The 15,408-nt window shown below is 48.4% G+C and overlaps 1 protein-coding gene across 1 annotated transcript in view; it reads left to right on the forward strand.

The window, feature by feature from the left end:
* The window catches only part of SEMA6B (semaphorin 6B), a 159,047-nt gene that overhangs the window by 127,996 nt on the left and 15,643 nt on the right, over positions 1 to 15,408 (forward strand). Inside the window, exons 5-11 of the mRNA XM_033136545.1 lie at positions 11 to 73; positions 7,117 to 7,218; positions 9,337 to 9,427; positions 10,609 to 10,728; positions 12,946 to 13,034; positions 13,151 to 13,368; positions 14,681 to 14,812. Coding sequence (XP_032992436.1) covers positions 11 to 73; positions 7,117 to 7,218; positions 9,337 to 9,427; positions 10,609 to 10,728; positions 12,946 to 13,034; positions 13,151 to 13,368; positions 14,681 to 14,812 — 815 coding nt within the window. The remainder of the gene's footprint in view (positions 1 to 10; positions 74 to 7,116; positions 7,219 to 9,336; positions 9,428 to 10,608; positions 10,729 to 12,945; positions 13,035 to 13,150; positions 13,369 to 14,680; positions 14,813 to 15,408) is intronic.

Here is a 15,408-nt window from a genome sequence, read left to right on the forward strand (position 1 = left end):
CTTTGCCTAGAAACTGACATGGAGGTCGAATCAACACGATATCAACATCTGCCGGATGAAAGGAAAACACGAGGTAAGTCTGTTTTGCAGCACTTTACAGTGCAGTTCTGCAGCCAGGTTCACCTATAAATGCACATATTCGTGGGGAAAATAACATGCAAAAAAAAGTGTCGTTTTAGGGGGGGGATTGCTTTGGGGAAATGTGTATACAGTGGAACCTCGGTTCCCGAATGCCTCCGTTGTCGTGCGTTTCGGTTCTCGAATGCCGAAAACCCGGGAGTAAATGCTTCCGTTTTCGAACGTTTTCCACAACCCAAATGTGCGACGTGGCTTCTGCTGAGTGCAAGAAGGTTTGCAACCAATGGGAAGCCTCGCCTCGGTTGCCGAATGTTTTGGAAGCCGAACGGGCTTCCGGAACGGATTCCGTTCGAGAACCGAGGTAACCACTGTATTCGGCAACATTGCACAACAAATGGTTCTACCAGGAGAAATTTCATAGAGTCATAGAGTTGGAAGAGCCCACAAGGGCCATCCAGTCCAACCCCCTGCCAAGCAGGAAACACCATCAAAGCAATCCTGACAGGTGGCTGTCAAGCCTCCGCTTAAAGACCTCCAAAGAAGGAGACTCCACCACACTCCTTGGCAGCAAATCCCACTGTCCAACAGCTCTTACTGTCAGGAAGTTCTTCCTAATGTTTAGGTGGAATCTTCTTTCTTGTAGTTTGAATCCATTGCCCCGTGTCCGCTTCTCTGGAGCAGCAGAAAACAACCTTTCTCCCTCCTCTATATGACATCCTTTGATATATTTGAACATGGGTATCATATCCCCCCTTAACCTTCTCTTCTCCAGGCTAAACATACCCAGCTCCCTAAGCCGTTCCTCATAAGGCATTTGCCCTAAGGCACCAATGAATTTGCGTGGGGACTTTTTAAAAAATTAAAAAAAGTTTGCAAACAGATGTGGAAATGTGCAGAGCTGAAGGTAACATTGGAAAAATAAGAAACTTGAACCTTATGAGGAAGAGGAGACCCAGGGAACAGCTGGCCAGGAATCTGAACTTACTTGCTGTTGCATGTTTTGTGATGCTTTTTAACAACCAGGTCCTGGGCTAACATAACTGAAACCAGTTACTGTTGGTCTGCTATAGTCAAAACAAAATAAAAAATCAAAAAAATCAAAAAATCCTTCCAGTAGCACCTTGTTGTTGTTCAGTCGTTGTTGTGACGTTAGGTGATTGACAGGTGGGCAGCCCCGCCTCCTGTCAAATCTGGTCTGCGAGGGAAGGGGAAACAAAAGAACTGGCCCGCTGGCTGGATCCACCCCTTCGTCGGTGCATCTCTGAGGTTCTCTCATTCCAGAATCTCTGCCTCTCCTTTTGTACCTCGCCCACCTGATCGGGGATCATGTGACCACGGCGACAATGCCATGTTTTCAAGTAGCCCGTCGGCGGTGCCTCTCTGACAGCCCCACAGATCCAAAACTCAAAATGGGAATGTACATTTTTCTCTGCAGTCGCTCGATTACGGTCAGTGGCCAGGAGCAATATGAAAAGCTCCGACAACAAAATTTAAAAGCTCAGAACAAAATACAGTGGTACCTCCAGTCGTGCACAGGATCCGTTCCGGAGCTCCAGTCGGATCCTGAGGAATTTGCAACCGGAGGTGCCTGTTCTGCACATGTGCGCGGTGCGGTAGAGTGTGGTGTAGTGGTCAAGAGCGGTAGTCTCGTAATCTGGTGAACCGGGTTCGCTTCCCCGCTCCTCCACATGCAGCTGCTGGGTGACCTTGGGCTAGTCACACTTCTTTGAAGTCTCTCAGCCCCACTCACCTCACAGAGGAAGGGAAAGGAGAATGTGAGCCGCTTTGAGACTCCTTTGGGTAGTGAAAAGCGGGATATCAAATCCAAACTCCTCTTCTTCTTCTTCTTCTTCTTCTTCTTCTTCTTCTGCACATGCACACGTGGCGCAACCTAGAAAAATACTTCTGGGTTTGCCGCGTGCATAACCCGAAGGATACGCAACCAGAGGTGCGCGTATCCAGAGGTACCACTGTAAAAGAGTCTAGAATACAGTGGTTACCTCAGTTCTCGAACATAATCCGTTCCGGAAGACCGTTCGAGTCCCGAAACGTTCGGAAACCGAGGCGCAAAGGGCTGTCAGCAAATTCAACTGAGGAAATTGAAAAACACGCAGCGGAAAAGAATGGGACAAATTTAAGGTGTATTTGAATAAGTTGTATGGAATATAGAAAATGAAAGGAAAACGCAGATCTCATAGTTAATCAAAAAAAATTCTTTATTGGGAAATTAAAGAAGTTATAAAACAATATTAAGAGGGAAAAGATAACAATTGGAATATGAGTACATTATTTAGTATTGCTATATCTACAACAAAGTTTTTTTTTGGACAATATAAGTTAATGTTCTATCAATAATATAAGATAAATTCGAAGGAGTAGCTTTACAATATGGGAATAGATTGAAGACATGTGACAGATGAAAATTGTAATAAAGAAGCATATATCCGTGGATATAGGTGACAAAAGAAAACAGAAGAAGAACGGGGGGAAGCAGAAGGGGGGGGGAGTTGGTTTTCATTTCTTTTTCCTTTTTTTCCTTTTTTTCTTTTTTACAAACTGTATAAGTTGTCTATATGATATAAGCATAAGAGTATTTTTTTTCTTTTTTCTTTGTGTGATATAAATCTTTGTATACATACATAATTCATAAATGTTGCATATTTTTTGTTTAAAGTAGAATTATGAGAAAACTTAATAAAAATTATATGGAAAAAAAGAAAAGAAAAACACGCAGCGGAAGCTGTTTCGACTTCCGGGGCGCGTTCAAAAAACGGAAGCGTTTACTTGGGGGTTTTCGGCGTTCGGGTTCCGAAACGTTCGGCAACGGAGACGTTCGGGAACCGAGGTTCCACTGTGCAGCATTTTGCTCTGTTTCAAAGACCGATTCCCCTACCACCAAATTATCACAGGGATTAACTTTTGCGTTCCTGTGAAGCCTTCGCTCATATCCTTTAAATAGGCCGCTAAAAGAGTATGCAACCCAGCCTCTTTGCCGTGACACACACTTACCTCAGCTGCGAGGTGACTGCATTCACCCCTCTTCCAGCTGCAGGCAAGGAGCCTCCCCACAGTTTCTCTCCGCAGGTCCTCAATCCTTTTGGGATGTCTCCTGGGAAAGTCTGCCTCTTCTCCCCCTCGCACTCGGCCCAGGGAGGCGTTAATAGAATCTGGAAATTGGATTTCGCACCGATTATGAGATGTGTCTGTTCCGATCAACAGACCAGAAATAATTAATTACAAAACCAATTATACGAGCCTCTTAATAAATCACGTTGGATATAAAATGTTTGCCGGGAGCTGAAAGGAGCTGAAGGGAGAGTGTGGAACACGGCGTGCGGGTCCAAGAGAGACTCCAGTATGGGCCATCCCGAGACTTTCCCTGGGAGAAGAGAGAGCAGGGGGGGGTCGGAGGGTGAAAAATTAAACAGGGTTTAATTTGCCAAAAGTGAAATGCCAGAGGCTGCCCTGCGGTCCTTCTCCAAATCCTAGATATATTTGGCCAGGAGCGGGGGCAGAGGGAGAGAAATCCCGTTCGGTTTGCATTTCAAGGCGAAACGACCCGATGCACACTTTTCCGAAACAAGGTGCAAACCAGCTTTCAAAATTTCTAGTTCTCCGAATTTCACATCGCGGTTCTCCAGGCAAGCAGAGAAATGCACACGCTTATAAAAAAGGCACATATTCGATCGGGGTAAAAATGACGAACCCAAACTGATAGCTTGACAACACCCCTAACTGGACTGCCTGTGGAGTCTGCGGAGAGGGGGGTTCCCCATACTCTCGATTGGCGTCTCTCCTAGCTGTCCCCTCCCTTCTGGTTCTCCTGTCATTATCTCGTAGCTGGGTAGCTCCTCTTCAGAGCCAGTGTGGTGTAGTGGTTAAGAGCGGTGGACTCGTAATCTGGTGAACCGGGTTCGCTTCCCCGCTCCTCCACATGCAGCTGCTGGGTGACCTTGGGCTAGTCACACTTCTCTGAAGTCTCTCAGCCCCACTCACCTCACAGAGTGTTTGTTGTCGCGGAGGAAGGGAAAGGAGAATGTGAGCCGCTTTGAGACTCCTTCGGGTAGTGATAAAGCGGGATATCAAAGCTTGTTCTTCTTGTTGTTGTTCTAGAACTGTCTTCAGTTGTCTTCTAAAGATTGTATAGTTACTTATCTCCTTGGCTCGGGTGGTTGCATAACTCCAGATCCTCTAACATTTCTCTGATGAAAATAGGGGCATCTTATTCCAACCCCTCCAACATTTCTCCAATCCAAATAGTGATGTCCTATTCCATCCCCTCCAGCATTTCTCTGATGAAAATAGGGGCATGTTATTCCAACCCCTCCAACATTTCTCCAATGCAAATAGTGACGTCCTATTCCATCCCTTCCAACATTTCTCCGATGAAAATAGGGGCATCCTATTCCATCTCCTCCAACATTTCTCCGATGAAAATAGTGATGTCCTATTCCATCCCCTCCAACATTTCTCCCATGAAAATAGGGACGTCCTATTCCATCCCCTCCAACATTTCTCCGGTGAAAATAGGGACGTCCTATTCCATCCCCTCCAGAATTTCTCCGGTGAAAATAGGGACGTCCTATTCCACCCCCTCCAACATTTCTCCAATGCAAATAGTGACGTCCTATTCCACCCCCTCCAACATTTCTCCGATGAAAATAGGGACGTCCTATTCCACCCCCTCCAACATTTCTCCGATGAAAATAGGGACGTCCTATTCCACCCCCTCCAACATTTCTCCAATGAAAATAGGGACGTCCTATTCCACCCCCTCCAACATTTCCCCGATGAAAATAGGGACGTCCTATTACACCCCCTCCAACTTTTCTCCGATGAAAATAGGGACGTCCTATTCCACCCCCTCCAACATTTCCCCGATGAAAATAGGGACGTTCCAAGATCAAATCGGAAACAGGGTTGGCTTCTGTAAATCCAGGACTGTCCCTGGAAAATAGGGACACTTGGAGGGTCTTCATTTCTGGGGATTAAAACAAACACAAACACACACACACACAATTTTTCCTCCTTTCCACCCCGGCAGACATTATGGCTTCGAAAGATGAAGGAAGAGATGCTAGCAGGAAGTGGGAAAGTGAGCGGGGTTTGCGATGGGGGTGGGGGGTGGGATGGCTCACCCAACCCCATTCCTCTCTCTCTTTCTCTCTCTCTGGCCTGCTCGGAAACCATGGAAACGGAGAGTGGGGAAAAGGTGCTTGGATGGAAGAGCAAAGAGAGAGGAAGAGAAATTACAACAGAAACACAAAGGTCTGTGCCAGAGCAGGAGAGCAGCGGGGAGGAGAGATAGCTTGGAGCAAAATATCTGGCCATGGAGATTTTTTGGGGGGGGGGGAGAGAGAGAGCAGGGCGTATTTTTTCATTTATTACCAGCAGTATTATTACTACTGGTACCTGCGTGAGATGTAAAAGACTGAGGTGCAAATGCCAAGATATCGCCAACTGTGGAAATTGGAGTTCTTGGTGATGTCCAGAAGTCCAAAATATGAAATCCAAGAACTCTGGCCAGTTGGGAGATCAGTTTTAAAGTCTGCAAACAGTTTTATTATTAAAGTATTGGAACAATAGCCCCCCCCACACACACACACACAATAGCATGCAAACATGTGCATGATTCCTGGTCAAAAAAACACAAGGCTGTTTTTTGGGGGTATGGGGCACTTCTGTTGTTTTTGTTCATGGAGTTTTCTTGGCAGGGATACTGGAGTGGCTTGCCAGTTCCTTCTCCAGGTGGAAGGGCAGATCCTGGAGTTGAGGCTCCAGTACTTTGGCCACCTCATGAGAAGAGAAGACTCCCTGGAAAAGACCCTGATGTTGGGAAAGATGGAGGGCACAAGGAGAAGGGGGCGACAGAGGATGAGATGGTTGGACAGTGTTCTCGAAGCTACTAACATGAGTTTGGCCAAACTGCGGGAGGCAGTGGAGGATAGGGGTGCCTGGCATGCTCTGGTCCATAGGGTCACGAAGAGTCGGACATGACTGAACGACTGAACAACAACAGGGGGCAATTCTGTGGTTTGAGACTTTTGTTGCATTCTATTGTACATCTCCAAACTTCAGAGATGTCAAACCCCCCCCCCCCAAAAAAAGAAAACCCATGTTGCTTCTTGTCAGGGAACTGCCACCTGATCCGCTGAGGGGAACGGAGGGTCCGTTAGCTTACAGAGACCCCCCAAAGCCTTTTGAGCAGCAGCGCCTCTTCCAGTGCGAAGAGCAGCCACACCTCCAGTGGGGAGGAAGGGGAAGGGTCCAGCCGGGAGAGGAGAGGGCTCGGGGATAATGCTGAGAGACCCAGCACCTCACCTGCTGGTCCGGAGGGTAGCACGCCATTTCCGGCGCCCCAATTGATCAGAGGGGTGAAACGCAAGGAGGGTAGGAGGAGACTTGGGGTGCTGAAGTTCTTATGCTGGGGGAGAAGCCAGAAGGCAACGCAGACGTCGTTTTAGGGTGCCGAGACTTTGGTGCTGGGCGGGAAACAGGAGAGCGGCACTTCCGGATTCTGCAAGTGACTGAGCGGTCATGTTTTGAACTAGCTGTACACTGTAAATAGGTTTTTCAGATACCAGGTATCTGAAGAAGTGTGCATGCACACAAAAGCTCATACCAAGAACAAACTTAGTTGGTCTCTAAGGTGCTACTGGAATTTTTTTATTTTATTTTGTTTTGACTATGGCAGACCAACACGGCTACCCACCTGTAACTGTAAATAGGAATGCACAATAAATAGTCTTAGCAACTGAAGGCTCTGTCGTTACTCATGAGCAACCCTTGGAAGGATCCTGACAATGATAATAGAAGTGTTTTGCTTGTTCAGAAGAAGTTCCGGCTTGTTTTTATAAGGTGTGTGGTTGGTAGAAGAAGAGAAGCGCCGGGGGTTCGATCTGACCCGGGCCTCGCTTGCCTCCAGCCCCCTACAGGGCTCCCTTCCCGTCTAGGCCAGCAGAGTAACGTTGCAAACTCTGAGCATGTCAAGGGTGCTTTTCGCTTTGCAGCCTTCATCGCTTCGCTTCTCCTCCCCAGGCAGAGTGCCGGAATTTTATCAAAGTGCTTCTCCTCCGCAACGACAACCTGCTCTTCGTCTGCGGCACCAACGCTTTCAACCCCATCTGCGCCAACTACACCGTGAGTAACAGAAACTTGGGGCCAGCTGGGCGGTGCCCGTAACTCATCGCTCACCCCCCCGGTTTGTACACGTTCCTGGCCACGACGCAAATATCCCATGCGTTTGCATCAGTGTCGGGTTTACCATACATATAAGCTAAACAAGCTATAGCTTAGCGCCCCACTCTCTTGAGGGCCCTCCAAAAATATACTTCTATTTAATTGTATTTCACTATTAACAGGGGCGTAGCAAAGGGGGGGCGGGGGGCGGGCCGCCCCGGGTTCCATAATGGAGGGGGTGACAAATTATCAAGGAGCAATTTTTTTAAAAAAAAAATATATTTTTTATTATTATTTTTTGAAAAAAATATTTTTGAATTATTATTTTTTTTGAAAATACCTGCTCCGAAGGTCTTATCTTACTATACTAGGGATTATATAGCTATATATGAAATTTCATGCATATCGGTTAATATCTTGACCCTCCTCCACCAAAATAGCTGTTCACTTGGCTGTTTTCCTATGCCGTGAAGGCTGAAATTTCAGTTCAGTGGAGCACTTACTGTTCCCAACCCTAACCCTGTGGAAAGCCATCTAATCAGACTTTAATTTGATTATGAGATGTTTTTAGGAGGTAATTTAATTACTGTTTGATTTTATACCAATGTTATGTATCTGATGTTAGCCACCCTGAACCCGACTTCGGCCGGGGAGGGTGGGATATAAATAAAAGTTTATTATTATTATTACTTGTTATTATTCTTTTGTAATAAAATATGAAATAATGTAAAACCATTGGGGGGGAATCAATGGGGGGGTTGACAAGAAATTTTCCGCACCGGGTACCACCTGACCTTCCCATGCCTTTGGGGGGGAGGTTTGACAAAAAAAAAAATTTGCCCCGGGTACCAATTTACCTTGCTACGCCCCTGACTATTAATACACTTCTTCTTAATTGTATTTCAGTTCAACAATTACTTTGATAAAATGCATATATTTGTTATGTGCAAATGGCTTTAGATACCTGTTAGGTCCATAAATGACCATTTAGCACATATTCAACGCAAAAAACCAGCCACAATTTGTTGTTGACAAAGGACAGCTGGACATAGAAAGGGCCCCATTACCTTCAGTAGTTTAGGGCCTCATCAAACCTAAATCCTAACTTAGTTAGGCTTGCATCCTAACTAGTCCGGCTGAATCGTGTGGAGTCCAGTCTCCTGCTTCCCCTCGCAATATACACGGGCGACGTTATGGGCTATTATTTCCATGCCCCATGGTTCAAATAGTGTTCTAACCAGTGGTGGCTGGTGCCCCTTGGCCAGAAGGCCGGGAGCCCAACAGTAGGGGGCGCCAGAGATAGTGGAAGGCAGAGCCAGCTAATTCTTGTTTCGCCTCCTCGCTTCCGAGTTCTACAAAGGGGCAAAGGCTGAATCGGAGGGGGACAGTCCGTGACAATCCCCTGGTGGGCAGTTTGCGCTTCCCTCCTTTGAGAGCCACCCTTCTTTGGCTGTGTGCTCACTTGAGCTGTTTTGGGGGTTGCCCCCCAACACCTAAAGAATTCTTGCGGCTGCTGTAAATTTCAGGGTTCCCCCAAGTCTGCCGATAACACCCTCTTGTGCGCTTTGGCAGTTTGATCCCAGAATGTCCCTATTTGCTGGCCAGTCCATGATGGGTGGTGCTGTGGGTTAAACCACAGAGCCTAGGGCTTGCTGGTCAGAAGGTCGGCGGTTCGAATCCCCGCAATGACGGGGTGAGCTCCCGTTGCTCGGTCCCTGCTCCTGCCTACGTAGCATTTTGAAAGCACGTCAAAGTGCAAGTAGATAAATAGGTACTTCTCCGGCGGAAGGTAAACGGCGTTTCCATGCACTGCTCTGGTTCGCCAGAAGTGGCTTTGCCATGCTGGCCACATGACCCGGAAGCTGTACGCCGGCTCCCTCGGCCAACAAAGCGAGATGAGCGCCGCAACCCCAGAGTCGTCCACGACTGGACCTAACGGTCAGGGGTCCCTTTACCTTTACTTTTAACTTGGCTCCATTGATGTCAATGGGTCTGGGTCACTGGATACGGCCCGTTTCCTTTTGCCCGGCCCCTCGAGAGATCCGCAGTTTGTCTAACTATCTTCCCTCCCCCCATCAGATGGACACGTTGGAGCCCACGGGAGACAACATCAGTGGGATGGCTCGATGCCCCTATGACCCCAAGCACGCCAACGTCGCTCTCTTCACAGGTTAGTGCAGAACATGGAAGGAAGTATTTTGACTCGGTTATTATGACTTAGCAAACAGAAACAGCATTCATACCTAAACCTTTCCTGCAAGAAGCTCGAGGCTACAGGCATGCACCCATCCCCTGCTCCCAGCTCTGCAAATTTTTATGGGTTTCCATAAGCATCATAATGGGATGCAGGTGGCGCTGTGGGTTAAACCACAGAGCCTAGGGCTTGCCGATCAGAAGGTCGGCAGTTCGAATCCCCACGATGGTGTGAGCTCCCGTCGCTCTGTCCCAGCTCCTGCCAACCTAGCAGTTCGAAAGCACGCCAGTGCAAGTAGATAAATAGGGAAGGTAAACAGCATTTCCGTGCGCTCTGGTTTCCATCACTGTGTCCCGTTGCGCCAGAAGCTGTTTAGTCCTGCTGGCCACATGACCCAGAAAGCTGTCTGCGGACAAACACCGGCTCCCTCAGCCTGAAAGTGAGATGAGCGCCACAACCCCATAGTCTCCTTTGACTGGACATAACCATCTAGGGGTCCTTTACCTTTAATTTAAAAAAAGGTAAAGGGACCCCTGACCATCAGGTCCAGTCGTTTCTGACCCTGGGGTTGCAGCGCTCATCTCGCTCTATAGGCCGAGGGAGCCGGCGTTTGTCCGCAGACAGCTTCCGGTTCATGTGGCCAGCATGAGAAAGCCGCTTCTGGCGAACCAGAGCAGTGCACGGAAACACCGTTTACCTTCCCGCCGGAGCGGTCCCTATTTATCTACTTGCACTTTGATGTGCTTTCGAACTGCTAGGTAGGCAGGAGCTGGGACCGAGCAACGGGAGCTCACCCCGTGCCAGGGATTCGAACCGCCGACCTTCTAATCGGCAAGCCCTAGGCTCTGTGGTTTAACCCACAGCGCCACCTTAACCTTATTACCTACTGTGTATAGACACACACACACAGAGAGAGACAGACAGATCTCCTCATATATATTTTTGGCCAAGGAAGATTGTCCGTCCAGGGGTCCTTTACCTTTTACCTTTTGAATTGGGGGGACCTTTCGTACACAGGGCACGCGCTCTCTGGCTGAGCTAGAGCATTTTCTTCGGCGATTCCGACTTCCAGGCTCTATGCAACATGCCCACCTGGCATTATTTACACCTCCTCTCTCCCCTCCATCACCTCATATCTATCTCCCCTTCCCTGACAGGTGGGATGCTTTTCACTGCAACCGTGACGGATTTCCTGGCCATCGACGCAGTAATTTACCGCAGCCTGGGAGACAGCCCGACTCTTCGCACAGTCAAGCACGACTCCAAGTGGTTCAAAGGTGCTTTTTCGATTTGCTCTGCGGTGTGGGGAGGCCGGGGGGGGGTGGAGGAGGCAGGAGTGGAAGAAGCCACTCCGTTTGCTCATAACGCAAGGCGACGTGCTCATCGGACAAATTGGTGTCGAGGAAAACATCCTCGTTAGAAATCGATTGAGGCTTCTTTAAATCGGCTGACGAACCGGAGTAAAATATTTGGGGGGGTTTCTTTTGTTTTGCTTTTAAACATCTTTATTAAGAGAGCCAGTGTGGTGTAGTGGTTAAGAGCGGTGGACTCATAATCTGGTGAACCGGGTTCGCTTCCCCGCTCCTCCACATGCAGCTGCTGGGTGACCTTAGGCTAGTCACGCTTCTCTGAAGTCTCTCAGCCCCACTCACCTCACAGAGTGTTTGTTATGGGGAAGGAAGGGAAAGGAGGATGTTAGCCGCTTTGAGACTCCTTCGGGTAGTGATAAAGTGGGATATGACATCCAAACTCTTCTTCTTCTCTTCTTCAAAACAAATCATGGTCAAATATAGAACAGCAATCTCGGGATCCAGAGGGCTCATTCAGACTTCTTTTTATGCCTTGTTTCTAGCCACAGGTACAGACTTTAAAGCTCCATGCCTGAGTGGTTTGGTTTTTCTTACCCCGGCACTCGGGCAAGGAGCTTTAAACCACGGACCTTTGCCCGGGAAACATGGCTCGAAAGGAAATTCCGGGTGAACCCAAAGTCAGGCAACGCCGTTGGTCAACACCACAGCTCAAAGCCATCGCAACAAGGCAGGGGCACTTGAAGTCAAGGTGTGGTCTCCAGAGTGCAGAAGGCTCAAGAAAGAGGTCTTCTACACCACACACCGAACCCAAGCTGCTGGCAGTGGCATATCAAGGGTTGCTTGCTCCACATATAGACCCCTCAAGAGCAGGCTGAGTCCTTGGACACATGCTGTTCGGACTGGACCTGAGGCTTTGGGTACCAGTATCCTTGACATGGGCGTACCCAGCGAGGGGCAGGGGGGGCAGTTGCCCCCACCCGAAGCAAAAAAAAATGGTTATAAAGTGATGAAACAAAACAAAATTAGGTAGGGCGATTGCGAATAATCAGTTGTTTACCACACTGAAATGGTGTAAAAACCGAGAAGTATCTAGAGCCACCTAGCGACTGGTAGAAGAATCTATGTCAGCCAGCCAGTGGGATTCAAGGGAGGGAGAGGTCTCTAGCGGGCTCTAGCAGAGAGAAGAGGGAATCTTCTAGAGGGGTCTAGTGAGTTCCGCGTCACTATATAAACTGAGCCGCCCGCCGCTAGTTGATCAGTGTTTTAAGTGCTTTCCCGTCCACCACGGCTACTGTTGAACGATCTTCCAGTACCCTTCAAAGGGTAAAGACCTGGCTCAGAGAAGTACAATGGGAGAGGACAGACTGACTGGGTTGTGTTTGATGAGCGTCCATCGGAAATTCTTCCAGGGAAATCAGGACTGGATTGAAACGAAAGTTTTGAACGAGTTTTCTTCAAACCCAAGAAAAATGATATTAGTATACGACGTGTAACTAGAATAAAAATTAAAAAGAAATTCAAGCAAATAATTGTAATAATTACCGTGATAAAGCACTGCTATAATTATATATGATTTTCTTAAAATTTTTGGTTTCATTCGCCTTTTCCGTGCTGAAATGTCACAACCTGAACGACCATGGCTCCCCCCCCCCCCTAGTTTTGATCCTGGGTACGCCCCTGATGCTTGATGTCGGAGGGACAACTCCTCCTCATGTGGCAGCTCCATGGAGGGCCCCTCGAGAGAGAGCCAGTGTGGTGTAGTGGTTAAGAGCAGTGGACTTGTAATCTGGTGAACTGGGTTCGATTCCCCACTCCTCCACATGCAGCTGCTGGGTGACCTTGGGCTAGTCACACTTCTTTGAAGTCTCTCAGCCCCACTCACCTCCCAGAGTGTTTGTTGTGGGGGAGGAAGGGAAAGGAGATTGTTAGCCGCTTTGAGACTCCTTAGGGTAGTGATAAAGCGGGATATCAAATCCAAACTCTTCTTCTTCTTCTCGAGGAGATGTGCTGGATTTAGTAGGCCCTGTGTGCTCCTCAAGGTGCTGGACCTGTGGGGTGTCTGGTTCACCCTCTGAGGACTCCACGCCATGTACAAGGCCGGAGCTGGACACAGCAACAGCCTTTAGATGACCCTTCCAGAGTTACGCCCCGATAACCTCCTTTATCTCGACTTTCCCCACCCAGAACCATATTTCGTCCGCGCCGTGGAGTGGAAGAGCCACGTCTACTTCTTCTTCAGGGAGATCGCGATGGAGTTCAACTACTTAGAGAAGGTAAGTTGGCGACAGGAGGTCTACATGGCCAGGGTTGACCAGGCCTGGCGCCAGCACCCAAGAACAACCCTTGGACCCAGATTCCTCTGACCCTTCTTACTGTCCCCAAAACGTAGGTGGTGGTGTCTCGGGTGGCCAGAGTTTGCAAAAACGACATGGGTGGCTCTCAGCGGGTGCTGGAGAAGCAGTGGACCTCCTTCCTCAAGGCCCGCCTCAACTGTTCCGTCCCGGGGGACTCCCATTTCTACTTCAATGTCATCCAGTCTGTCACGGACATCCTAGAGATAGATGGCCGGCCGGTCGTGCTCGCCGTCTTTTCCACGCCTGCCAACAGGTCAGTGGCAGCTGGGAATGGCGGGGGCCCTGATTTGAATTGGGGTGGGGGGGCTCTCCGGGACTCAGCAATAAAGCATCTAGAGTTCCTTCTGCCTTGAGTTTTTGCACTGCATTTGTTTACACTAATATTTATTATTATTATTATTATTATTATTATTATTATTATTATTATTATTATTATTATTATTATCATCATCATCATCATTATTATTAACCACCCCATCATCTGAAGATTAGGAAGAACTTCCTGACAATAAGAACTGTTGGACAGTGGGATTTGCTGCCAAGGAGTGTGGTGGAGTCTCCTTCTTTGGAGGTCTTGAAGCGGAGGCTTGACAGCCATCTGTCAGGAATGCTTTGATGGTGTTTCCTGCTTGGCAGGGGGTTGGACTGGATGGCCCTTGGGGTCTCTTCCAACTCTAGGATTCTATGATTCTATGATCACAGGGCAGTTTACAGTATAAAACACAACAACAACAACAACTATTATTATTATTATTATTATTATTATTATTATTATTATTATTATTATTATTATTATTTCTTTATACCCTGCCCATCTGGCTGGGTTTCCCCAGCCACTCTGGGTGGCTCCCAACAGATTAAAAACAGAATAAAACATCAAACATTAAAAACTTCCCTAAACAGGGCTGCCTTCAGATGTCTTCTAAAAGTCAGGTAGTTGTTTATTTCCTGATGGGAGGACGTTCCACAGGGTGGGTGCCACCACCGAGAAGGCCCTCTGCCTGGATGAGTTGCAGTTTCTGAGTCACCTTCAAAGGTAGCCGCACACAGAGCGCATTGCAGTAGTCCAAGCGCCATCTGCCAGAGCCTGTCATCACATGTAGGGGAAGCCCCTAACTCGCCGAGGGTTTGAGACCCACCGGCTACCCTCCCCTGGTTCAGCCGGCCAGTCGAAGCCGTCGCTGCTGCTAAAATTCAGTCCGTCGTTAAAACACTGCATCATTAAAATGCAGTGGGTTCAAAGAGGCTGCTTTAGAATCAGTTTAAGAAGAACAACTCTCTGCCTTAAAATGACGGCAATATATTTCAAGGGCAAAAATGGCTGCAGAAATCCGGAGAACTGTATTTAAAACTGGGGGGGGGGAATAATAGAAGCAAATGGCAGGTCAGTTTTGCAGGTGGGTTTACTGAGGCTGAAGGAGAGCAATGTGCCTACAATTTGCCACATTGTGAGTTCACAGCAAAATGCTCTCTCTCTTTCTCTTTCTCTTTCTCTTTCTCTTTCTCTTTCTCTTTCTCTTTCTCTTTCTCTCTCTCTCTCTCTCTCTCTTTCTCTCTTTCTCCAGCATCCCAGGCTCTGCCGTGTGTGCCTTTGACATGGCCCAAATAGCCTCCGTCTTCGAGGGGCGCTTCCGCGAGCAGAAATCCCCCGAATCTGTTTGGACCCCTGTGCCAGAGGAACTGGTGCCAAAACCACGGTGAGTGAAACTGACAGCTGCCACGTTCTTTCAAGCCACCAGCGAAAGCTGCAGCAGAACCGTCATGTTCAAATGTGGCTGACTTGCCTGAGTCCCAGGTGCCGGGGGACAAACAGCACATAAGGGGGTGTCATTACAGATCTTGATGTCCCACCTGAGGGCTTCTGAGTGGGACGGGTCAGTCACCACAGATACCAAGTTAAACCACAGAGCCTAGGGCTCGCCGATCAGAAGGTCGGCGGTTCGAATCTCCACGACGGGGTGAGCTCCCGTTGCTCGGTCCCTGCTCCTGCCAACCTAGCAGTTCGAAAGCACGTCAAAGTGCAAGTAGATAAATAGGTACCACTCTGGCGGGAAGGTAAACGGCGTTTCCGTGCACTGCTCTGGTTCGCCAGAAGCGGCTTAGTCATGCTGGCCACATGACCCAGAAGCTGTACGCCGGCTCCCTCAGCCAGTAAAACGAGATGAGTGCCGCAACCCCAGAGTTGTCCGCAACTGGAGCTAACGGTCAGGGGTCCCTTTACCTTTACTGTCGGGACATCTCTGTAGCCCCCATATGGCTACGAACCTCTTCCCTTGCTCACGTAGCGCAGAAT

Source organism: Lacerta agilis, chromosome 18 (assembly GCF_009819535.1).
Source record: "Lacerta agilis isolate rLacAgi1 chromosome 18, rLacAgi1.pri, whole genome shotgun sequence".
Taxonomy (NCBI): Eukaryota; Metazoa; Chordata; class Lepidosauria; order Squamata; family Lacertidae; genus Lacerta; species Lacerta agilis.